Genomic DNA, 25994 nt, shown 5'->3' on the forward strand with positions numbered 1-25994 from the left:
TGATGAATTATGACACGATGAACATGGGCATGTGAATCTAGGAATTTCGGGGACTTAGTGAAATTATACCTCCGTGAAAGTCAACGCGGGCCGGAGAGAAGCGTGACGGCACGGATCCGGATCGGGAGGGGCCGTTTGGTTCGCTGGACCGGTGGATCTCGTCCAACCGGCCGGATCCGGCGACGGGACGGCGACCGGCGATGGAGGAGGCGGCGCGGGAGCTCACCGGCGATGGCGATGGCGATGGAGAGGTCGGTGGCGGTGGCCGGGGCCAAGGCGGCGAGGCAGGGGCGCTCCGGCAAGGCACGGGGCGGCGACCTCGGCGCGGGAGGTGCTCGTGGACCGAGCGGCGGCGAACGGCGAGCTGGGTGGCCGGGGAAGCTCAGGCGGCGGAGCGGCGGGATTCCGACCGCCGAGGGTGGTCGCGGGCGGCGAACGCCGGCGAGGAGGCGGGGCGCTGGGGCAGGCGCGGGCCGGCGGCGCGCTGGATCCGGGCCCCGCGGGCTGGATCTGGGCCGCGGCGGGCCGGTGCGGCGGGGGTGCCGGCTGGGACAGGTGGCGGCCGCGGGTTGGAGGAGAGCGGCGACGGGGCTGAGGTGGCGGCGCGCGATTGGTCCGGGTGATGTGGCGGCAGGGTGGACGCGTCCGGCGGCGGAGCGGACATGTCCGGTGGCGTGAGGAGGAGGGAGACTAGGGTTTGATGTGCGCGGAATTTTCGGAGGAGAGCACATATATATAGGTAGAGGGAGCTAGGAGACTCCAAATGAGGTGCGGTTTTCGGCCACGCGATCGTGATCGAACGACCGAGATGATGAAGGAGGTTTAGGTGGGTTTTGGGCCAAATTGGAAGGATGTTGGGCTGCAACACTCACGAGGCCTTTTCGGTCCCTCGGTTAACCGTTGGAGTATCAAACGAAGTCTAAATGGTACGAAACTTGACAGGCAGTCTACCGGTAGCAAACCAAGGCCGCATGACAGGTCTCGGTCCAATCCGAAAACGTTTAACACCCGCACATGAAAAGAGGTAGAAAGGAACACCGGGTGACATAGGAGCGCCGGATTGCAAAACGGACAACGGGAAAAATGCTCGGATGCATGAGACGAACATGTATGCAAATGAAATGCACATGATGACATGATATGCAATGCATGACACGCAAGCAAAGACAAAGCAACAACAGCGAATAACTGGACAATACTTGGCACATCGGTCTCGGGGCGTTACAAAGGGTGCGTGCCCTATGGATGGTGATGGCAAAAACATGGAGCATGGCATGTGTAGACGACATCACCAACACAAGAACAGAGTGGATGTTTCATCTTCTGGATGGCTGCGCCAACGGGGAACGAATCCAAATAATCATGACGTTCTGGAGAAACTGGCAAGTCTGAAATCAAATATACCATGAGAAGTCAACCCTTCCTGTATAATCATGACTTGAACCCTAGTGGACTAAAAATACCATCGTCCTTCTAACATTCAACCATAATTTGGTTCGAGACGTTGTCCATGTGGGTGTTCCCATTCTCTATGATTTGCTGATTTGACAAAGAAGGTGCTCGATTTGTTGTAGTGCCACATGACAAAATCTTAACAATCTTGTACATTCAGTTGTATTTGCAATATACATTGTGCATCGACCAGACTAAAGACGTCTACCAACTCTTCTACATCTGTCAACATAATTTGACCCCTTGGAGCGATCACCTTATGGTTAACACTTGAGGGGATCCAAGGGTCCTGCCATATGTTGATCTTCTCACCGGTTCAAATTCTTCAAATAAAACCTATTTAAAAGTTTGGATTCCAGCAACAATATTTGGCCACGTATATGATGAACCGTTCTTTGGTCTGGCTTTCAAAATGTCATCATCAGGATAGTATTTTGCACCAAGAACATGTGCATATAATGATTCACTAACATAGCAAGATTAAAGCTGTAAAGATCTCTAGTTCCCATACCTCCCATCTTTTTCGGTACTAAAACCATGACACTTAACCTCTGTCCCTAAATACAAGATGTTTTTGTGGTTGAACTGCAAAACCTCTTCTACTATGGGACATAGAGAGTATTTTGGAACGAAGAGAGTAGCCGGACGGAGGATGCAGGTGGAGCGGCGTTTCATATGACGCATCGACGACGTGGAGTCTTGACAGCATGGCGCGGCAGGGTCTTGGCGACGCGTGTGTGATGACCGACACGCTTAGGGAGGTGGCGTTGTCTGGCATCGATGGCAGGCCTGGTAAAGTTGATGTGTCAGAACCTGCTCTAAAGAAGGTTTGATGGAAGATGGTGGCGATGGCCTCTGCAATGTGCGTATGCGGTGCCCGCTGATAGTGAGCCGGACCGGTGTGTGGCCCAGACCCGACAATTCGGCGTTAGATGTTGGGTCTCCGGTGTTAGATGTTGGACTTTGGTGTGAGATCTAGGAACGTGGTCCCGACAATCTGAATCACTTCACCAAGTTGATATGAGTAGCGATCGATGTTGCGAAGATGATGACTTCAGACTTATTGATGTATTACGTTGTAAAGTCTTGATGAATAATTAATAAAATAACTGCATGCATCGTTGCCAGAATCATTCACTAAAAAATATATGCTGTGTGATTACGTTGTGTGGGCGACACACCAAGGAGAGCAACCAGCCTCATCGGTGCTCTCCAAGGTTTTCCATTTTTCCATCCATCCAGATCAAAAGGTTTTCTTTTCCTTTTTCTGCTCCTGGTTCAACCCCTTACGAAACCCTACCGCGCGCACCCTCCTCTCGGCCTCCAGTCTCCCACCCTCTCTGGCGTTCGGCGGCGGCGGTTGAACGGCGGCTGGCACCGGCGTATCTGCAGGTGGGGCTCCATTCCTCTCTTTCTCCCTGCGCTTGGCGCCCTCTATCCTCTCTGCATCTGGCAGCGGCGGCGCCTAATCGTCTTTTACCCAAAACTGAATTTGGCTGCTGTGATGTGCGTTGCCTGTGTAGTTTTCTGAAGAATTGCGTCTGTCCGCCCTTGTTGCAGAGCAATCCGAGAATGGCCTGGGGTCAGGGTGCTAGAAGGCCCATACTAGGGCTTCTGTCTCGTGCTCAACGACAAGCTGCTCGAGGGTATACTTCTGCAACGTTCGAAACTCACCTGTCGAGCAATCATTTTGCCCAAAATGGCATGATTTGTAGGAGATTTAGCTCTGAGGTGCCTGCTTCGGAGCAAATGAATCTTATTAAACGACTACGCGAAAGAACATGTGCTCCGATCAAAGATGTCAAGGCTTCGCTAGTCAGTTGCAACTGGGATATTGGTTAGCTCTTCTTTCTCCTTGCTTTAGGCGCAGCTTTGTTGACAAATGTGTTTATTCCCTCCATTCTTATCCCAGTTTGTTGGTTTCTTTCAGAGGATGCACAGAAGGATCTAAGGAAAAGAGGGGTGATATCTGCTGCCAAAAAGTCGTCAAGGACTGCTGCTGAAGGTTTGCTAGCTATCGCACAAGATGAGAAAAGGGCTGTTGTGGTTGAGCTAAACTGCGAGACTGACTTTGTGGCAAGAAATGATGTGTTCCAGTATCTGGTCGGTATCACCCTCAGCAACATGATCTGTGTTTTATCTTATAATTATACTGAAACCCTGTAAGAGTGAGAGACAAGGTCCTTTTAGGTCCATATCCTTAACATAAGTATATGGAAATTATAAAATGATTTTATTGCTAGTTGGCATAAGTAGAAATCATTTATCCATGACTTGAAGTATCATTTTAATTTTGGGAAAAGATGGCAATGCGTCCGATTTTAAGATCTCATATGATTTTTAAATGGGCAGTCCTTTTTTCTGGACGGTAGAAAATCAAGCGCACATGGTATGGGAGCAGAGGCAGCCGATTGTTTTTTTGGATGGTAGAAAATCAGGCCCACGTGTCTGGTTTGTGAGGGGAGTTGGATGACGGACCCACCAATTCCCCTTCATAATAGTAGTAAATGTTGTGTCGGACCTTATGTTATATCAAACATAAATAAGAATGTTCTAACCGTGTATAATCAGCTTTCTAGTTTTTTTCTGATACTCCAACTTCAAACTCTGTTGTAATTGTATTCTTGAAGTACTTTGTTCATGTCATTTTATATCCTAGGATATTAATTACTTCTGGTATCATATTGGACACAACACTAGAGTGTACTTAATTAAATGTGCCGATTGATTCTGTGCTCTTACACTGATACAATGTTGATAACCCTTTTCCCGAAAATTCATTTGCCATACAGGCTTCATCCTTGGCAAAGATGGCTTTGTCAGCACAGGATCCCGGCAAATTGGTTTTTCCTTTTACTCCTGCATATTTGGAGGTGTGTAATTACCTGTTGGTTAGTTTATTGAACATCTATTGTTTCTATCATCTTCCCCTGCTGAGCAGTTCCAGTACATGACGTATGGCATTGTTGCTTATATCTACCAGTGATGGCTCTAGACTTGTGACTACCAAATCCAAATTATTGGATTTTAATTAGATGGAGTTCTATATCGATTTATATTCCATTTGAACTGGCTTTATGATCAAATTTGTGTATAGTGTTATGGCGGGGCCTAATACCATCTAAGCCTTGTGGGCATCAGCTTTTCATTATGTACGGAGTCGGTTTGGTGAATTGCTTGAAGTACTAAAATACCATTGATCAAGAACATGGAGATGTCATAGTGTTATGCTGTGACCTAGTATCACTGAAATTTTGTAGATATTGACAAGAGTTGATATGATAAACTTGACATGGCATCTACTAATGCAACATGAGTGAAAAAAATACATCATAGTATAAATGAAGGGGTTTGCAACACCAACAGAAATTCCTGTAATGAAGGTGATGCAGCCTTAGCAGTGCAAGTAAGATTATTTATGTCCTGCACTGTTGACTTTGTGAATCTATGCTGAGACTAGTTTGTCGTATATTTGATTTGTGATTGGTGAGGAATGGGATGGGTGAATGGCGGTGATGCTTTTGAGGGTCATCATATTCAATTATACAGGCAATGCTTGGTGACAAGCATAAAGCATCTGAAACGAAATGAAATTACTTCAGGTGGTTTTGGTTGGATTTCCTGTTTTGCTTATGTTACATTACTTTTGGAACAATCAGGTGCCTGTTTCTCAGCTGTAGTGCCTTGCAGTGCCTGCATCTATTTTTCATAGATGGATAGTAAATTTTAGGCTAATAATGTCTGATGATCTATATAAATTGAAGTGTCTGCAATACAGCTGAGATTATTATATGTTTATCTTCCTTTTTTTTCTTCTGTTTTTTTCATGTGAGAAACTACTACATTGCTCCTCATCTTTGCAGAACATGAGTATTAACCTAGATCATCCTAAACTCAGTGGTGAAACAACTGTTCAAAATGCTGTTACAGAAGTTGCTGCCATGGTTGGGGAGAATGTAAAACTCAGAAGAGGTTTCATGTTGTCCACGACTGCACATGGTGTCGTTTCATCTTATCTGCATACCTGTCCTCAGCCAGGTGCGCAGACATTGTTATTTCAGTTTGTCAAGTTTTATCCAGACCATGTGTCTGTCATTCTTCAGATTTTTTATTTCGTTAGCTAAGTATGATTATTAAACACTACAAACAATAATTTTCAGCTGGAGCATGTTTGTCTCCTATTTATTCTTATCACCGTTTCATTCTTTGTAGACAACTGGATATCATACAGTACTGTGTATTTATTGTATTTCTAGCAGGAGACAAGCCTTAGTTTACTTTTGCAGAACTGTTGGCAGAAACATAGCCGTGCAGCCATACTACTGACAAATTGCAATTTCAACAACTACTCTTGAATTTTGTACTAGCAGTACAACATTAAGAAAATGACACTTGATCTAAAACGGGGAAGCCTTGTTTCTGTACTCCTTATATAAATTAACACGTTAGATTAATCCTACTAATAATCTCTTTCCTAAGATGGCCAAACTCGGTATTATGCATTTGTTCCTGTCAGCACTCTTCTTTTTTTTTCCCATTTTCTCCTTGCTTTGGATAAACGGCACATTTGCTCGTTCACTTAATTGATGCATTTTCTTGCTTCAGGTTTGGGCCGCATTGCTGGATTGATTACATTAGAAGCAGAAGATAGCAGTGCTTCCCTTGATGCTCTCAAGAGAGTTGGGTCGTCTATCGCAATGCATATTGTTGCAGCAAAACCATTATTCTTATCAAAAGATTTGGTTTCTGCTGCAGCTCTGGAAAATGAACGTGACGTGCTCCGAACTCAGGTAACCTTATTCTGACGTTACCTAGAATGATTTACAGTCATATAGTCGTGTGGCTGAGAGCATTACTAGTAGAACCCTCAAACCCTCAAATCCTTAAAGCAGTTTTAAGGGTTGAGAAGTGCCACTTTTTGACACTTTTAAGGGTTGAAAAACAGGGGCAAATACTAGAACCCTCAAACCCAACCCTTAAACTGCTTTAAGGATTGGATTTGAGGGTTCTAGTCTTTGCCTTGACCCCAACCTTTAAATCTATCATTTGACATCTCACAATTTATGACAACAAGAACACAATTAACTTCCAAACAAACTACCAAATGACAATCATTGATGCATGGTTTAATAGTTTACATCACAAAATCATCATCTTCCTCCTCTCATCGGCACCATCACCAAAAAGTTGCACCTCGGCGCCATCTCCTAGACCACAAGCGGGCTCCATCAAGCATCTCCATCGGCACCGGTGGAGTCGTACACACCGCCATCACCACAACTACTCATCGGAGTGTCACCTCGAAAAGTAGAGGACGCAACACGAAACATCCTCTTCCTCTCCGCGATGTCCTCCTTGTAGTCCTTCCACCATTGCAATTGGTCTTCATCCATGTCCTTCTTGGACATCATCATGTGCTCTTTCTCTTCCACCATGAGTTCTTTCCATACCTTTGCCTCTTTGAGCTTGATCATCCTCTCCTCCAACTCGGCCTTGCGCTTTGCTTCTTCATGCTTTGCTTCAACTTGTGCAAGCTTGACCTCTTTCTTCTCGGTGATAAGAAGCTTCGTCTCCAATGTCTTCGTTGTCAATTCCTCTCTTGCCTTCATCATGTGGTCCATCTTCTCCCTTAGGCTTGACGCCTCTTCTTCCATCTTCACCCTTAGCTTGCCCTTCTTGGTTCCCTCGGGCTTGCCCAAGTTCCTCTCCTCCTCATCTTCACTATCATCCATCCTTAGCATTGCCGACTTCTTGGGTGCGGTCTCTTGATCCCTCAACTTCCACTTGTCAAAGGTTTGAAGAATTGACCAAACATGCTTAAATGGGAATGGCTTGCCCTTGGAAGCGGCCATCTCCTTGTACCTCATGCCGGCAATTGTCTCCTATCAACCACACATAAATCACATAAGAACCCACCAATAGCATAGTGCACACACATAATCAAAATAGTGAAGAAATATGTACTCACATAGTCACTCTCCACGGTTCCACTAGGTGGTGCATCTATCACTTGGTCCATGGCCGCACTCCAACGAGAACAAGCGGGCTTGATCAACTCCCACCGGCCTTGAAGCGACCGGAAAGAGCGATGGATGAACCCACTATTCTTCGGCTTGATCTTACAATAGACGTCCTCGATCCTTTGCCAATACCGTTTACCGGTTTGATCGGTGCCGGTGGTTGCATCCATTCCCACATCTGCCCAAGCACGAACCAAGAGGACATCTTCCGCCTCGGTGTAGTTTGTCGACCGCGCGTGTGGGCGGGAAGCGGCGGTGAATGCCTCCTTCCCTATCTCGGCCACCTCCTCCTCGTCATCCCCTACATCCTCCTCATCTTCCTCCTTCTCCTCCAAGTCGTCACCAACCCTAAAGGGGTCTAGAGGCGGAGCTCCGAGGTCCACCTCCGCGTTTTGGAGGAGGTCCATGAACGAGGATGGGTTTGCCATTTCCTCGAACACCTCATGCGCGGCGGGAGGAGGTTCGGCGACGGCGGCCGCCGCGGGCTTCTTCCGCGGCTTGGTCACGGCCGGGGACGAGCCGGCGACCTTGGAGGCCGCCCTCACGGCCCATGAGAGGCCGCCTTCGGCCGGCTCTTCTTGGTGGCCGGGGCGGGCGGCAGGGAGGCGGCGAGGGCGGGCGCCGGTGCGGTGACGGTGGCCGGGGCGGCAGGAGGTGGTGCGAGGCCCGCCCGCCGCTGCTTGGCCCCGACGTGGGTCGCCGCCACCACGTCGGCCACGGTCGGTTGGGCGGGGGCGGGCGAGGCGGGCGGGGGCGCGGTGGCGGCGGGGCCCTCCATGGCCGGCGCGGCAGGAGGCGGCGGGAGGAGGAGGCGGTTGGCTCCCGCGCGAGCGAGGAGGAGGAGTGCGGGTTGGGGGGCGATTTTCCCCTCAACCCCTACTTCTACAGATTGCAAAGTGGTTTGAGGGTTGGACCTCTAAATTTTTTTACGGGTTTGAGGGTTTAGAGGTTCTAGTCTACGGCGTTTTTTCGGCGAAAACTGTAGAAAAGCGGTTATTTTTAGGGGTTTGAGGGCTCTACTAGTAATGCTCTGAGTAGTTGACATCCATCCACTATTATACAAGAAATGGACATGCACTTGTGTGATAAATGTGTCTATCACAGGCCATCAGCTGGTTCTTAAGTTTTCTACCATTTTGACAGAACAAACAAAACAATTTTACAAAGTAGGGAATGATTAAGGATAAGCAGATGCATGAATCGCCGTAAGATTTTGGATTAAAAGATTAAAAGAAAGAAGCATGTGTGTTGCGGAGATGAGAAAGATGACGTAACGGGAAGCAGCCTGATTGTATCATAATATGGTGATTTTTGGATTAGTAATATCGGGACAGCTGTTTGGTTTATAAGTTTTAGAAGTGGGTAGCACTTACACTGCTTATTTCCATGAGTTGAATTAGTATGTTTTATGACATGGATCCACATAATATGAGGGCGAGCTGTGCATGCCAAGTTACTTCAGAAATGACATGACATACTGCTTTGTAACACGTTAGGCTGAGAGTTCAGGTAAACCCCAAATGGCCATAGAGAAAATGGTGGAAGGCCAATTGAGGAAGTATTTTGAAGATGTCGTGCTTTTGGAGCAAAAATACGTTGTTAATGATAGCACAAACATTAAGGTAAGTTGGCCAACCTTTTCCCTTGATGATTTACGGCTGTGAATTGTGTGATCTCTAATAGCTTTGCTTGTTGGTATCATTATTTTCAGACTCTGCTGAATGATTTGTCAAAGGAGGTTGGTTCGAAAGTAACAATTGGCAATTTTATCAGAATGGAAGTTGGAGAAGGAATTGAGAGGTACAATTTGTGTCAACCGCCATCTCTAACAACGTTTTTGATTAATCTCTTTTGTTATGCATACTGACCTCAGTGTCATTAACATATACGTACATAATACGTTAACTGATGGTCTATCATCCATTCAAAACAAAACTAGATTCAATTTTCTTCAGGCGTCGTTTTTTTATGGAAATGGGAAATACAACTTGTTTCTTACTAGTTCTTCATCTCATTTTGTTTGTTTATTTAATCAGTTACTAACCTCAGCTTTTGTGCTCAGCAGACCTGAGGAAACAGCTAAACCAGAAGCTATGGCTTGTGCCGCGTAGATTGCGAACTGAGATGAATCAAATGCTTTGGTTCTTTTCTCCTGATAATTAACATGGGGATGTTTTTTCTGCAAATGTATAAATGCCCATCAATCAGTTAGCTAGATGTTGGCAAACGAGTTACAAAAACATTGTAGTAAATTGAGTCAAACTGAATAATGTACAACTGAAACGAAAGGCCACGCGTGCTGAGACCCGCAAGGCTGCCAATGTTGGGGTTTGCTTGATTTTTATCTTATTGAACTGCGGTGTAATCAAAATAAAGGTTGCAATAGTTCAAAGATTTTTTTTGCATGCTGTGTCGGGCGTATTTTACCTTTTGATCTTGTGTTTGGATTGGATATGCGTATTTGACACCATCATTTGCCATGTATGATTGGACCATCGCCTCTTTTGCTGCGTGTCATGTTCCTCTCTGGTTTCCTGTGTTAACAGCCTAGGCCCAGCTCTCGGTCCATCGGCATATGTTCGGACGTTTCCGGTGCGCATCGAACACTTCAGTACAAGCGAAGAGTCCACTACATCGCAAAAGACCGGCCTGAAGGGAATGTGGCGGTCTCTCTTATAAGGAGTTCCTAGCCTCCTCCTATATCTGATGTGGGGCTAAAGTCACTAGCATTGCTCAAGGTCACGTTCCTGACACCCCACCCCCCTAGGGAAGCCTCTCTTAGGGTGGTGTGGGGCCCAGCTCTGATACCACTTGTTAATAGTTTAGGCCTAGCTCCCGGTCCATCAGCATATGTTTGAACGTTCCCGATGCGCATCGGACACTCCAGTACAAGCGAAGAGCTCACTACAACCCAAAAGACCGGCCTAAGGGGAATGTGACACTCTCCCTTATAAGGAGCTCCTAGCCTCCTCCCATGTCCGAGGTAGGACTAAAGTCACACCACAAGCTAGGTAGCAGAACATAGTAACCCAGAATAGCTGATAGTTGGAGGTGCTACATCTACATAACTGATAAGGAAACCGCTGCTGTTGTGGCTTGGAAAATTGAGTGGTTGTGGTCGCTGTTTAATGAAGGAAAACGTAGGGCAGCCAGAGGGAGTATCTTGTTCAGAAGGTCCGAAACGGGGAAGCGTGAAAATGGCCACACCATCATCCTGGAGGAGGCGATCTAATCGACCGACGGAGGAGACGCAAGGCCCTGCATTGCTGAGTTTTTTTAATCTAGCTGAAACATCGGTTACAAATGGGGCAGCTGAGAAAAGGCCTAAGCAAGGGAAAGAGAAATTACAATCAAAATAGCACTCCAAGAAACACGGACAACATCATAGCTCATTACAGCTGAGAAATGGAGTATGTCTCAAAGTTCTTGTCGAAACCACAGCCAAACCTATCGTCATTGGCATGCATAGCTCATGATGATGACGATCGAGAAAAACCTCCAAAAACATGTAGTGTAGAGGAACAAACCGCATTGGATAGATTCTCCTGAATTTAAGCTCTAAGTGAAGCCCTTGGGATCAAAACGTTAGAGAAATTCCCTTGATAAACACTATTGAATAAAAGAAGTGTGATAAATTCCTTCAATAAAAGTTGAGGTACAAAACAATAGGAAAATTGCTTCTATAAGTCGATGACTCCGTTTGTCTAATTAGCTTTGTCTATTTTTGTCGTCTGACTAATCAATTTTTTTTCATCCACACTTTTTACACAATATAAATCTAAAAACAATTCAACACAATACAACAAGAAATCAGACTAAAATCGCAAAGTTTATAAAAAAACTAATGGTTTGACCAAATAGGATGATGTCAACTGCTTTGTGGTTCTGTAACAGAACTCGTGCTAAGCGATTTCTTTCAACCCGGTGGTACTCTGAAAAAACGTTGCCCAAAGGAAGGTGCTGCACCCATACGTTGAAGTAGTCGATAAACGGTACGAATGGTTGTTAGGTCTATATTTGTATTTTGTCAATCATATTACTAATTTATCTCACCGCCTTCACCACCCAACGGTTACATACACGTATAGGAGTGTTCCATGGACCATGGATGCCATGAACGCCCCTACAATTTTTTTTGAGCATTTATACCTCTACTCAACTATCCAACTAAAGAAAAATGCACAATTGAAAACACATGTATTTATCAGATTTGGACACATCGCCAGGTTTGCCATATGGTTAAACCATCTACGTACGTTAGCCATGTGACATTCATAATTACTGGCAATCGTATAATGTGTTGCTACACATGATTTTACACAAATACTATTACTAGCAAGATGCTCGTGCGTTGCACGGAACATCAAGATACATTTGTATGAGTAGTTTATCTTGTGGGAGAAAAGAATGAACGAGGAAAGATCTTATTTGCAAATCTGAAGAAGGGTGTGGGTATCTTTTTACAAAATTGCCATAATTTCCTTCATATTCGTCAGATATAAATTGGACATCCTATATTGCAGGATGATAGACACATCATCATCATCAACTCTGTTTTTTTATAAGAACAGAGATACATTGTCATAAAACTTATGTAGACATATACAACCAAAGAGGAAAGTATATATCATGGGAAACACAGTATGTATGCACATATAAGGAGAGAAGGCGACTAGAGTTCAACGTGCACAACAATGCAAGGTGCAAAATAAAATGGATATATATTTGATAAAAGAAAAAGAATAATTGCACAATTGCGGGGATAGTCATTGCGTGACCAATTATGTTAAGGCCTCCTTTGGTTCATAGGATAGATATGTTGTAGGAATAGGAAAATCATAGGAAGTGAGATGACATGCATCTCAATTCCTATAGAAAAAGAGATGTCATTTAATGCATAGGATAGAAATTTTTCCATTGAGTTTTAGCTAATGTTTTTTTTCCTTCAAGATGTGAAGGATTGATTCCTATCCTATATAGGAATAGGAATTCATTCCTACAAATCAAAGGGCCTCAAAGAGGCCCGGACTCCCTCCCCTCCCCTCGCGTCGCCCCTGCTCGGGCGACTCGGGGGTCCAAACCCTAGCGCCGCCGCCTCCTTTTCCCCTCCCTTCCCCCCTCGCCGTCGCCTGAGGCCGCCGCCGGGCAAGCCCGGGGCGCCGCCGAGGAAGGTGGCGGCGGGGCCCTGGCTGCCCTGCCTCTTCTGCAGGGGGCCGAGGTCCCCAGGGCGGCGGCCCTGTCGGAGAGACGTCACCGGCCCCGCGACAGGCGGTGGCGGGGGCGTGGGCCGGCGAATCTGGCTGTGTGGACGGCGGGTGAACCGGAGGACGGGTGGCATGGTGCAGCGGCAGATCGGCAGCGCCAGATCTGGCCGCCCCTGCCTCCCCTGTTTGGCGAGCTCCTCCCCGGCCAGATCCGGCCTGCTCCTCTACGGGCCACCAGGTCTCGCGCCGTTGGGGTATGGGTGTCGGGGATTCGAAGACCGGGAGAAATCCCAGGCCGGCCTCGCCGGTCTTGGCGGCGGCGACGCTCGAGGGCGCCGTTCCCCTCCTTGGAGGCGCCGTTCAGGTCAGATCCGCCGCCCCCTTGCCCTATAGTCTCCCGGGTGAAAACCACAACTCTGTTGGGCGGCGGCGGCGCCCTTGGCGTCGCGTTCCTTCCTGAAGGCGCCGTCTTTGGGAGCTAGGTGGGCATTGGGCTTGCTCGGCGATGTGGTGGGTGTGCAGCGGCGGAGGTAGCTGGCCGCTACTGCTCTTCTCCGCCCGTTCCGGCATCTCTTTCTCATTCATGTCCAGTCCATGGATTTGGTGGTGCTCTGCTCCAGGTCAGCGCTTTGTGGCTTGTCGGGTGCGCTCGGTTCCTTTTCCAGATGCAGCCTGCCGGTGTCCTTCCTCCCAGGTTGTAGGGTGAACCGCGACACTGTCAACGGTTCGGCGCCTTCGATCCAGGCGAGGAGGCAGGGGCTTTCTTTGACAGTGGAGCTGGGAGGTCATGGCATGTCGGGGCCGCTGGCGATTTGGCGACGGCGTGTCCTTCCTCACCGTCGGAATTGCTACTCCTGTGCTGACATTCTCCTACTTCCTTGGTGACCCGTACGCGATTGAGGACCTACACATCTCCAAGCTGCGTGTCTCCATGTTCGATCTTATTTAGCTTGGTGTGTGTGAGGCTTGTGAGCTGCTGTCCAGCGTCTTTGTACCTTGTCGCTTTTCTGTTTTCTTGTGTTGGTTTCGCGCTTGTATTACTATTCCTGGCCGGTTGATGGCTTTGTTAATTTAAAGCCGGGCTCCTCTAGAGCCTTCGTTCTAAAAAAAAGAGGCCTCAAAGAAAATTTTTCTATGCAAATTCTATCCTATAGAAATTCTATGACATTCCTACAAACTAAAGGAGGCCCAAGAGTGTAAAATTTGGATGGTTTGGATTGATCGGATCAAGAAACACAAAACACATCGGCATAGATATCAACTGATGCACAAGTGAATGTGAAACGTGTTCCATGACCCAATCTGAAAAAGGACACATCCTCTATCGCGTGGCAAGCGTGATAAGCAATTCCAAACTATCAACAAAAAAAAGGACACATCCTCCCAGCAGCCCGCGCGCCTCTCGGCGGCGCTTGCTCCCCGTCGGCGCACTCGCTTCACACCGCGCGCATGCTCGCTCGCATTCCCCCCTCGTCGCTCTACCAGCCGGCCGCCGGTGCGCCCGCGCCCCCACCGTTGCTGTGGCCTGCTGGCCGCACGCGCACTCGCCCGCGTCCTGGTCCCCGCCTCGACGTCGCCGGAGTCGCGCTGCGCCGTTCGCCTCCTTGCCCAAGCCCCTCTCTCCTGCCCTAAATCGGTTCGGCGGGTTACCGAACACGCATGTCGTCCACCTCCTGCCTAGCCCCTCCCCCTCCGCGGCTCACCTGCGGTAGGGTTAGGCTCCCACCTCCCTCCGCCGCCGCAGAGAGGCCATCACTCAGATTTAAGCCTCGCGTGGCTGCTCCCACCAAGGTAAGGCCAAAAAGATCTCCTGCTCCCTGGTTGAACCGTTTGACCTTGTTTCTGCGTAGCCGGTCGTGTCGTTGTCTGCCGCAACTTCAGCAGGCAAGCCTTGTACAGTGCTCGGCTTTGTGGAATTTTGGCGAGAAATGGCTACAGATTTTGCGAGTCGTGTGGATCAGTGTAGTAATCTTGGTTCCAGATATCTGTAGACGAAAGCAACGATGGATTCATTAACTTTGATATGTGTGGTTTATTTTGCTAGTGTGATGTATTAAGTCTGGTTTCCGAGCTGCAACATCGCTATCCACCTGTCCAATCTGAATGACATGCCAATGGCATGCTGCTTGCGTTAATTTGATTTTTTTTTTGTTTCTTGTGCTTGTTGTGTGCATTTAGGGGTGGGGGCCGGTTCACATCTCGTGCTTCAAGCAGGAGCACGATGTGTCAACAACATCTGATGATGGCACCGGCTTCAAGTACAATGAGCAGGCAGAGATCTCAGGGGACCCTGACCTGAAGGAGGAAGACGGTGGAATCCCCAACAGGGATGATGAGAATTATGTAAAGGGAGACTGGTTTGTTAGAGCGCAGAAGGTTTGTCTTGTTTCTTTTTCGCATTCCAACTACATTGTGTTTTGACCAATAGGAATTTCAGTAGGTTGATACTGCAAAATGAAGCACAGTATGCGTGATACAATAGAAGTAGAACTACCAGTTTCTATGCTCAGTTGCTCACTTGAAACGCTATTTGAGAGCTTAAGAGATAAAATGGCAAAACAGTAGTCAATAGTCATGCATGGAATCGTGGCATAGAACATTCTTCACAGTTGATGAAGGAGACATTGTGAACTACTACATCGATTTGAGTTCATACTTGATCTATTAAATGCTGGGCGGTAGTTCAAAAAAGCGCTAGGCGTTAATTGTGCGTTTTGCCACCGTCTTGCGCTTTTCTGATCAAAGCGCATGCTTATGCGCAATTATGTGCAGATTAAGCGCAGTTATGCGCTAGGCGTTTTGCTATCACCTAGAGCCTAGGCGCACTTAAGCGCTTGCTTAGGCGCGCCTTTTTTAACTACGGCTGGGCCTGGTTTTCAAGTTACCGAATCACATCGCTTCTATTAGTATTAACTGGCGGCGACCTGATAAAAAATTAGTTGTTGCACCTGAATTGATTTTCTTACCGATAGAGGCATGTGCTTTTCTCTGTTAGTGTGGTGCCAGTCAATGTGTGGACCGAAGGAAAATAGCTATCGTTGTGCTACTGTATTGCGTTGCATGTCTATCCGAGTTTATAAGGAACCTTTTGGATGAACAATTGATCATCTCAATGTTTAATACTCCCTCCGTTCCATAATTCTTGTCGTGGTTTTAGTTTTGAACTAAAACCACAACAAGAATTATGGAACTGAGGGAGTAACATATAGGAAGAAGTGCTTGTCGTTTATAAGTTTATGAATACCTGCCATTTTAGGGCCTTGCACTACACATTCTCATCAAGCCCAGGTATTTGTATGATATCTTGCATGGTCTTTCACCAGTAAAGCTAAATTCTAATATTCTCCTTTTGTGTCACTCTTGTTGCAAACATTGTGGGATCTGTAGTTACTTGGCAGAATATTTACCATCTTATTGTTAATATACTTTGAAAATTAGTTTCTCACTCATTCGATATTTGATCGGTTCAGGTGTTCATATTTTGTTTAGTGCCAATTGGCTAGATGTTGATGCCAGTCCTTTTCATTGTTAAGACTTTTATTTTGTCCTGTGAATCAATGGAAATTCTGAATTTATCTTCCAGATAAAGGGAAATCTACAGGAAACGGTATCCAGATTTTGGAATGAGCGCTGGGCAGTACCTTGGACTGGACAAACAATTACCCAGGTTAGTTCTCAAGTTATTCTATTATGTTCCTATATTTGTTTTGGTTTTGTCGGACATCCGTTTTGCTAATTCATAAGATATCTTCTGGGTATCCTAAGGGACATGGGTAGGGGTCAGATGTTGTTTTTATTGTAATTCATCCATGTTCCGTTAGATTTCTGTATACGGACACGGACATATCAATAGTGAATCTGATCTAAAAGATGCCGAACCTATGTGGTTACATCTTTTGGATATGACATGAAAAAAAAAGTTATGATGCATGTGCTAGCATATTATGTATGTAATGGAAAGAAATGGATGCCCCTGGTAATACGTTGGTTATTGGTTGTCTTGCTAAAGTTATCAGTTAAACAGGGAACATTGATTGAATATAATGATCTTTTAGGCCTTGTACAATGCTAGGTGCTTAGAGAGATGCTTAGAAAAATAAAGTGGTTTTTCTGAAGCACCAGTGCCTATTTCCAGAGGAGAGACGCCTAATTAAGCGTCTGCCCTGTACAAATAAGCACCGGTGCTTAAGGAAAGCCTGGTTTATTTCTCCAAGCATCTCCTAAGCACCTTGCATTGTACAAGGCCTTAGCAGTTTACATGAATTTGGTATTAAGGAAAGCTAGTTATACTTTGTGAATGCAGGTCATGTTTTTGTGGATCGCGACATTTTGGCTTGTGGGTTCCTGGATAGTGCCATTCTTGGCTCATGCTGCTGGCTTTAGCAAGGAAACATTGACGCACAGAGGCCAAGCATTATATAGCCTCGTGACGGACATAACTGAAGGCCTTGCTGGGATTGCTATCCTTCACCAGTGCCTTGGTAGATTCCGTCCCCTTCCCCCAGGCTGGTTTGAGTTCAAATTGAAGGGCAGATGGCATTGGGATGTAGCGTTGGGGTGCCTGTTATTCCCACTGGTGAATTTGCTCTCTCACATCAACATCAGCCTAGTTCATATGTCATCAGGGCCAGTCGCTGGGGTATCCAGTGTAGAACAATCCATCATGGCCCGTGATCCGGTGGCAATGGTCTTGTATGCTGTGGTAGTAACTGTATGTGCACCTATATGGGAAGAGATTGTGTTCCGTGGTTTCCTTCTCCCATCTCTAACGCGATACATGCCTCTTCCATGGTCAATCCTGCTAAGTGCCGCAGCATTTGCGCTAGCGCACTTCAACGTGCAAAGGGTGTTGCCGTTGATATTTCTCGGGGTTGTGATGGGAGGTGTCTTTGCCAGATCACGCAACCTATTGGCATCGATGGTGCTTCATAGCCTTTGGAACGGTTTTGTATTCCTGGACTTGATGAAGTGAGAGCTATGACGCTATTGTTGTCCAGCTTTTGATATATCTTGTCGAGTTTCCTCCTACCTTTGTGTTTTCATTTTGCATGGAGAGTAAAGAAGCTAAGAAGGCTGGAGGTCAGGTTGTTTTATATGGAGAATAGACAACAGAAGACAGCATTTTGAAGATTTTTTGTGTGGGGGGTCAGAAGATAGCCATAGGACTTGTGCCCAAAAGCATGTTTTACTAGTGTAAATTATATACGCGTGAGAATAATTGCCTCATTGTGTATATAATTCCCCATTCATATGTAATTGTGCATTTTATTCTTGATTATGTGCCCAGAAATATAAATTACTTGGTATATCTTGTCCAGTGACTTGCCTAGCTCTCATCATGTCTCATGTCAGAAATTGCACCACGTTTTGAACTAAACAACCCTGACAAATTCTAAAGTCAGATAAATTATATTTGTTCTATCACAATACGGGGAAAAATACCCTACTCCTAGTTTACAAAGTAAGCTATACATATGATTTTAAAATCTCCAATCTCCAATCAAAATATCTAGAACGATATTGACAGTCAAAGTTCTACTCCGGGAGTAAAAGTTTTGTTTGAACTCTAAAAAAGAAAGTTTTGACCGAAGGTGCGTCTAAAGCCATACTTATTCAGTTTTGCTAGAACTCATCTAGATGAGATATAATTTGGTCTCATTCATCTTTTATAGCCATTGGGTATGCGAAAATGCTCTTTAGAGCTCGGGCTCCATGGAGCCCGAGTTTAACTTGATCAAAATTTAAAATTTCACATTTCAAAAAAAATTGAAAAAAAATACACACATACTTAGAGACATAAAGCACATGTGTGTAAATTTTCAGAATAAAACACCTTAAAATGAGTGCTACACAAAAAGAACAAATCTGAGGCTTTTTAGTAGATGCACTATTCATCCTAAAAGTCCATGAGTTTGTCTTTTTTGCACAGATCGCATTTTAGGGTATTTCATCCTCAAATTTTACATACATACACATAACATCCTTGTTTACTTGTATGATTTTTTTCAGATTTTTTTGAAACTGAAAAATGTGAATTTTGATTTTTTTAAAAAATCCGGCCTCCATGTAGGCCGAGCTCCAAAACGCCCTACTCTTGGATATGATGCTATAAGATGCGTGTGTGCTGACGTGGATGTCATATGTTCTTGTTTTCCAAGTGAATGAGATCAAATTATATCTCATCTAACTGAGTTTTAGATATTCCCATACTTATTTGTGGATGGGAGAGCATACTTATTTGTGGACGGGAGAGAGTATGCTGGCGTGTGCGCCTTGCGAAGGGTCGACGTTACTGGGCAGGATTATTCGACAAGTTTTGTTTGAAAAACTGTTATCTGCCCATACATTCTGCAAGTTTCTACCTCGTATATTCTACTGAAAGCTCGAACAGCCGAGCCCTAGACGATTTCGATCTGAATATCGCCACCGCCGGGCAGCCGACTGCTTGTGGGATGCTATGGTCGTCAGCCACCGCTTGCTGTCCCATGTGCTCGTTGTGTTTCCTAGGGATATTGGTATACCTGGCCATCCTTCGGGCCGGGTCTAACCAAGCCCGACGCAAAAAACCCAGGCCTGGGCATGGCCCAGCCCGAACGCCGGGCCTAGAAAATCAGGCCCAAGCCCAGCTTGCATGTGTAAAAGCCGTCGGGTCTTGGGCCATGGGCCAAGCCTCTTTAGTAAATCACGAAAATGGCAGGCCCGGGCCTGGTCCAGCCTCCGGGCTCAAAATCTAGGCCCCGAAGCAGTGTTGGGCCGGGCGGGTTGGGCTTTTTCAGGCTGGGTCGTTCGGCCGGGCTGTCCATGACCAGGACTAGATATTGGGCACTCGTTGATGCCGCGATGGCTGCAGACGCCGCTGATCGTTATTGCCAGCTTTGTCGGCGCAAGAATGCCATCATGGGAATGGGAGCTCATCACTGAATCATTTCTCATGGTATATAAAAACGAAAATGATATCTAGTGACTGTTCGGTGAGAGAGGAGTGGCACATGAATCCCTTTTGATGGCAGTTTTAGTTCCAAATGAGATCAAATGGCAGTTTAAAACGAAAAATTACCTTCTTTGACAGAAACTGCCACCTCCTGATAACTAATAATGCTAGCGAAATCGTTCGTAATGCCACCCTTTCTCGGCCAACGCTCGCCAGCTAGGGGGTCCATATATATAACGTTAATCTATTTTGATGCAGTATAGTACCTGATGCATAGTACCAGTTCTTTTTTTTTTCATAAAGATTGGGAGCTTTATTGACTAATGAATAGGTTTACAATTCATAGCCAAGGCTTAGAGATCCCGGGGGCATCATGTAACCACAAGTCGGTTATGTGCTCGGAGCGCGAAAATTTAGCTAGAAAATCTGGAATCGTATTCATCAACCTTCATGAGAATCATCTCCCGCTCGTGTATGAGATGGCCTAGGAGAGATGTATCCGGCTTCTTATCCTTCGGTAATTTATCACATTGGAGTGCATGTGTGCTTGGTTTGATAATAGGTGTAGATCTGTTTTTTAGATATACTTCTACTATAGATTAAAAATAAAGAAAAATAATGTAACATGCTATTGCTTCTTTCAATCCACTTGCTTCAAACTTGAACCGTCCGTGTTGAAATTTCAGTCAACTTGTTATAACACTTGCAAAACATGAGTCATGTTGTCATCCACAAATTATAATGTCATTTTGCATACCCAAATTATAACTAGTTCAGATATTACAAAAGATATGCCGGGACACAACTTTATGCGAGACTTCATATATACATATTTTGTGATTGCACCCCCAAATGCCCCTACTCCCAAAAATGTTTTGCATACAAACGGTGAATTAAAGCGTCCTGAAGATCTTCGTCCATCGCAAGGCATATATTACATCTGCTTCAACTCGTTGATATGGGGTCTTTTTTAGTGTGTGTTCTTTGAAAGTATTCCACAAAGAACTCCCCATCATAATATTCTCACCTTTGGCACAACATCCAACTTTCAAAGTGCATTCCACAACTGTTGATAATTCTTTGAGGTATTAGTAGCCATCCCTTCCACTAGACAATTCCCTCTTTTTGAGTTACTAGAGTACTGTACGCCGTTTTAACAATGTAGTTGCCTAGATTTTCGAACACACGAAAGAGTCCTCACCCATGTCTTGCCGAATAGGAATGTTCAAAATAGCATCCACATCTTTCTTGTTTTGCGTGCACTACGTGTCTCATTTATATAATAAAACTAGAGTTACAAGCCACATATACACTGACATGACAAAACTGAAAAAACCCGAGAACGCTAGTCTTTGCACAAAGGACCACCAGCCAAGAAGTAAAAAATACAATCAGGACCGAAGATGACGCCAACGCCCATCACCTGCCTCCGGCACCACCGTAGCACCCACCAAAGAATAATATGATGGATCACTTCTTCACCTGAACTCGATGCGGCTCCATCGCTAATATGCAGCTTTTCGGACCTTCAAAGTGCCTTACCAACGACGAAGCCATTGCCATTGAAAGAATCTAGCTGGTCAGCACCCAAAACACGCCATCTAACTCCAGATCAGGCACCCCATTTGACTAAAACATCGAAGGAAGAAACCGTACCTGCCAGCCGCAAACCAAGAACCCAGCCCACAAACCACTGTCTTCCAGATGTCGTCGACGTAGACCATGCATCCCCTCATGGACTACCTCGGAAGCTCCACACTAGTGCTGGAGCAAACGTCGTTGCAACGGGGGAGCCTGAGGACACGAGTCCACCACAAGTATGTCACTATTGCATCTTGTGAGATGAAAGAATGTGTTGCCCTGCTTTCGAGGAGATACAAATACGCTGGCACTAATTCACAAAAATAAAAATAAAATAAAAACATTTTGTTGTCACAATGGCATATGCGGGTGCACATACTATCAGAAAGCGTTTTTGCATGCGGATGCTGGTTATTCGCGTGAGCCCACCCCACAGCGTCGAAAAAATAGGTAAAAATGGTACCAAGGGTTTTGAAAATTATGGGAATTTATATGAAAAATGGTCAAGAGACGGTGCCCAGGGACCCAAAAAGGCTGGCCCATGTGGGCCACCCACTGGCCACACCGCTTGGCCATCTGGTGGCCCTATGTAGCCCCCAACATCTTCCGGTGCTTTCTGGATTCTTCTCCTTTAGAAAGAATTTGTCAAAAATCCCCATGGTATTTTGAGCTTCGTTAATACGGATTTTCTATAAAAGAAAAAGCATGCAGATAACGTCAACTGGCTCTGGGCATTCAATCAATAGATTAGTCCATAAAAACAATATAAATTACTATAAAAAAGTATTCAGAAGTGATATTATAATAGCATGAAACAATAAAAATGTTCTTTCATAACTATTTTGTGGTAAAGATGAAAGCCATGCTTTATTTCGATCTTTAAGAGAGAAAGAAAATAATTTCAGTTTTACAATATCATTGTCCACGTCTTTCTTTTTTGCATATCACATAATTCAACGATGGTATTAATATAGGATGTAGCATCTTCATTAGGTTTTCAGGAAATTGTTCTTTCGTAATAAGATTTAGCAAAGCAACTTTTATATCATATGACTCCGCAGTAGTGGCGGGAGGAGCAATTGGTGTACTAATAAAATCATTACTATTAGTATTTGAGAAATCACACAACTTAGTATTTTTTTGAGTAGACATGTTGGTGATTCAAGCAAAGATAACACACAAAATATTTTTGGTATTTTTAATTTTTTAGAGAGGAAGGAGGGAGATGAAAAAGAGAAGGTGAATAAAATGGCAAATGACAAAGAAAGTAAAAACAAGCAAATTGATATATGTGTGCGAAGGCACCTGATTTGTTTGGTGAAGCCTCCCTGGCAACGGCACCAAAAATTCCTTTTTCTACTTGTGATAGTGTTGGGCTTTCCCCGAAGAGAAAGGGTTAAAGCAATATAGTAGCAGATAGTATTTTCCCCAGTTAAGAAAAAAGTTTATATCGAACTAATAAGAAATACTATGAAAGCAAGATAAGTGGTACCTGCATACACTAAATGCAAATGCTTGCACCCAACAAAGGCAAAAGGGTTGTCAATCCCCTTGATCCCACTAATTGCAAGGATTAAATCTGATAGTGGTAGATATATAAAATAAAAACAACGAGCAAATTTAGGGTTTTAGTAAATATGGAGAATGGACCCGGGGCCATAGGTTCACTAGAGACATCTCTCATAAGCATAGTGTTGGAATATGCCCTAAAGGCAATAATAAATTGGTTATTATCATACTTCCTTGTTCATTATAAAGGTTATTATTCATGCTAGAATTGTATTGACCAAAAGCTTAAATACAAGTGTGAATACATAAACAAATACTATGTCCCTAGTGAGCCTCTACTAGACTAGCTCATTGATCAAAGATGGTTAAGGTTTCCTAACCATAGACATGAGTTGTCATTTGATAATGGGATCACATCATTAGGAGAATGATGTGATGGACAAGACCCAATCACAAGCTTAGCATTCCATCATATCACTTGAGTTTATTGCTATAGCTTTCTTCATGTCAAGTATCTATTCCTAAGACCATGAGACCATGCAACTTCTAGATACCAGAGGAATACCTTGTGTGCTATCAAACGTCACTGGGTGATCATAAAGATGCTTTACAGTTATCTCCGAAGGTGTCTGTTGGGTTGGCATGGATCGAGACTGGGATTTGGCACTCTATGTGACAGGGAGATATCTTCGGGCCTTCTCGGTAATACAACATTGTAAAGAGCTTGCAAGCAATGTGGCTAATGAGTTAGTCACGATGTAACACCCCGGATGTAACTTTCCCAATTTGTACTCCAACTCTTGCCGTTTCCGGCGTTAAGTTATTTATTTTTCTCGGGTTCGGGTCTTTGTCTCTGTGTGTTGTTGTCGTTTTCATGCATCGCATGTCATGTCATCATGTGCATTGCATTTGCATACGTGTTCATCTCATGCATTCAAGCATTTTCCCCGTTGTCCGTTTTGCATTCCGGCGCTTCGTTCTCCTCCGGTGGTCATTTATAGCTTTCTTTCGTGTGTGGGGATTAAACATTTCCGGATTGGACCGAGACTTGCCAAGAGGCCTTGGTTTACTACCGGTAGACCGCCTGTCAAGTTTCGTATCATTTGGACTTCGTTTGATACTCCAACGGTTAACCGAGGGACCGAAAAGGCCTCGTGTGTGTTGCAGCCCAACACCCCTCCAATTTGGCCCAAAACCCACCTAAGCCTTCTCCATCATCTAGATCGTTCGATCACGATCGCGTGGCCGAAAACTGCACCTCATTTGGACTCTCCTAGCTCCCTCTATGCCTATTTAAAGTCCCCTCCCGAAATTCGTGGATCTCCTTCTCCTTCCTCCCGAAAAAAACCCTAGATCGTCCCCTCGCGCGCGCCGGACATTGTCCGTCCGGACAGGACGGATCCGCCGCCGCCAACCGCCGCCTGCCACGTGGCAAGCCGCCGCCACCGCCCGAGGCCCGCGCGGCCCAGCCGAGGCCCGCGCGGCCCGCAGCCGCCTCTCCGCCGCTGCCTCCTCCTCCGAGCCGGCCGCCGCCGCCTCCGCGCCGCCGCCGCCTCCGCGCCCGCCGCCCGGCCGGTCGCCGCTCCGCCGCGTGCCTCGCCGCCTCCGCCCGGCGCCACCGCGAGCCGCCGACCCCGCCGGCCATCCTCTACCTCGCCGCCGTCGGGATCCGGCCGAGGGAGCTCCGGATCTGCCTCCCCGCCCCCTCTCCGGCGAAGTCTCGGCCGGCTCCGGCGAGATCCGCCACCGCCTCGACTTCCGTGCTCCGTTGACTTTTATCTCGGGGTTGATTTTTCCTCTAAGTCCCAAAAATTCCAGATCCAAGTGCTCTTGTTCATAGCCTCGTAACTTTGCATCCGTAGCTCCGATTCATGCATATAGCATATCAAAATGTTCATCTCAGAGAGTACATCATTTCATTCCATTGCATCATTTTCATTTGAGTTCATCTTGATGCCCTAAATGCTGTTAGAAGAGGGCTACTTGAGTTAATTATCAGATCTGCTACTCTATTTAGCCTTTTGTCATTTTTTGCCATGATTAATGTGTGCATGATATGCCCTGATGCTCTACATATGTTTTGTTAAGGGTTTTGTCATCTTTCTAGAGGTGCAACCCATGTATTTTTGTGATATGTGTGGTGACTAGCACAAGTTTACAAAGTGGTGCACTTGCTAATTCTGTTTTCAGGGACTTAGCATTTCCACTAAGTCCTTGAGCTGTTTATCTCATATGGTCATATGTTCATGTTGTTTCCTAGTGATCCGTGCCTCTTTTGAGGATGATCAGTAAGGATGTTTTGTTAATCTTGTAGTGATCTATCCATCCATGTCTTTGTTTGCACTTTTGGAGCACCCTAACTTGAGTCAATCGAGCTCTACTTTTGCTACTTTGTGAATCTGGGCAGATTGTCAACTTGTTTGCAATTTTGCCGATGATGTTGTAGTTGATCCGTGCATGCTATGCTATTGTTCTTGCCATGTCTAGCTTGCATTTTGTGTATTATTGATGGGTGTATGCTTAGCTTATCATGACTTGCTCCGTAGTGAGTGCATCAAGCTCGTAAACATGCCTACTTGATATATGTTTTCAGCATGCTCTAGTTTTCACTAAGTCTGAAAACTGATTTTTTTTTGCTATGTTCATATGCTTGCAATTGTATTTTCTGGTTCCTTTTGGCTCAAGGTCACTAAGGGACTTTTGTTAAGCTCTTTGAGTAGCTCCATGACATGCTTTACTTTGCCATGTTCAGGTCCTGTAGCATGTAGTTTTGTTGCTCCGAAGAGTGCTACCTGATCTGAAATTCCAGACAAGTGTTAATTTCACTAAGTCTGAGATCTGTTTGCCATATGCATTTTTGCCATGCTTGTTTGAACCTGTTAATGGATGAATTGGCCGTAGCTCAGTGCTAGACTTTTGTTAAGAATCTTGAATGCATCCCTGCCATGTATTTTGTTATCATGTTTGGGTGCTGTAACATGTTCATCTCATTGCATTTAGATGGCTACTTGCTGTAAATCGCAGACCGGTGTCATATTTGAATCGCTTGCCATTTCCAAACCGTAACTCCGATTCCGGCGTTCTTTATATCGTTTTCAAGCGATTTCATCTCATCTTTCTAGTGGAACACTTGGATTTCCAAGTTGAGGCCAGGTTTTTGCATTTCCTGTCACATCTTGCATTTGCATCCCGCATCGCATCCCGCATAGCATACCATCTTTACATCATCTTGTTTGATCCTTGCACGTGGTTGATTGTGTCCTTGTTGCTTGTTTGTCTTGTTTGGGTAGAGCCGGG

The 25994-nt window shown here is 45.4% G+C and overlaps 1 protein-coding gene across 1 annotated transcript; it reads left to right on the forward strand.

The window, feature by feature from the left end:
* Positions 1 to 2656: 2656 nt before the first annotated feature.
* LOC125518994 lies at positions 2657 to 17983 on the forward strand. Its single transcript, XM_048683877.1, has 13 exons — positions 2657 to 2844; positions 2976 to 3289; positions 3383 to 3555; positions 4245 to 4325; positions 5316 to 5490; positions 6058 to 6242; positions 8969 to 9094; positions 9184 to 9272; positions 9538 to 9579; positions 14308 to 14467; positions 14855 to 15052; positions 16260 to 16343; positions 16980 to 17983. The coding sequence occupies exons 2-13, from the start codon at positions 3025 to 3027 to the stop codon at positions 17646 to 17648; spliced, it is 2247 nt and encodes a 748-aa protein (XP_048539834.1). The 5' UTR covers positions 2657 to 2844; positions 2976 to 3024; the 3' UTR covers positions 17649 to 17983.
* Positions 17984 to 25994: the final 8011 nt, after the last annotated feature.

The sequence above is a fragment of the Triticum urartu genome, chromosome 7 (genome assembly GCF_003073215.2).
Source record: "Triticum urartu cultivar G1812 chromosome 7, Tu2.1, whole genome shotgun sequence".
Taxonomy (NCBI): Eukaryota; Viridiplantae; Streptophyta; class Magnoliopsida; order Poales; family Poaceae; genus Triticum; species Triticum urartu.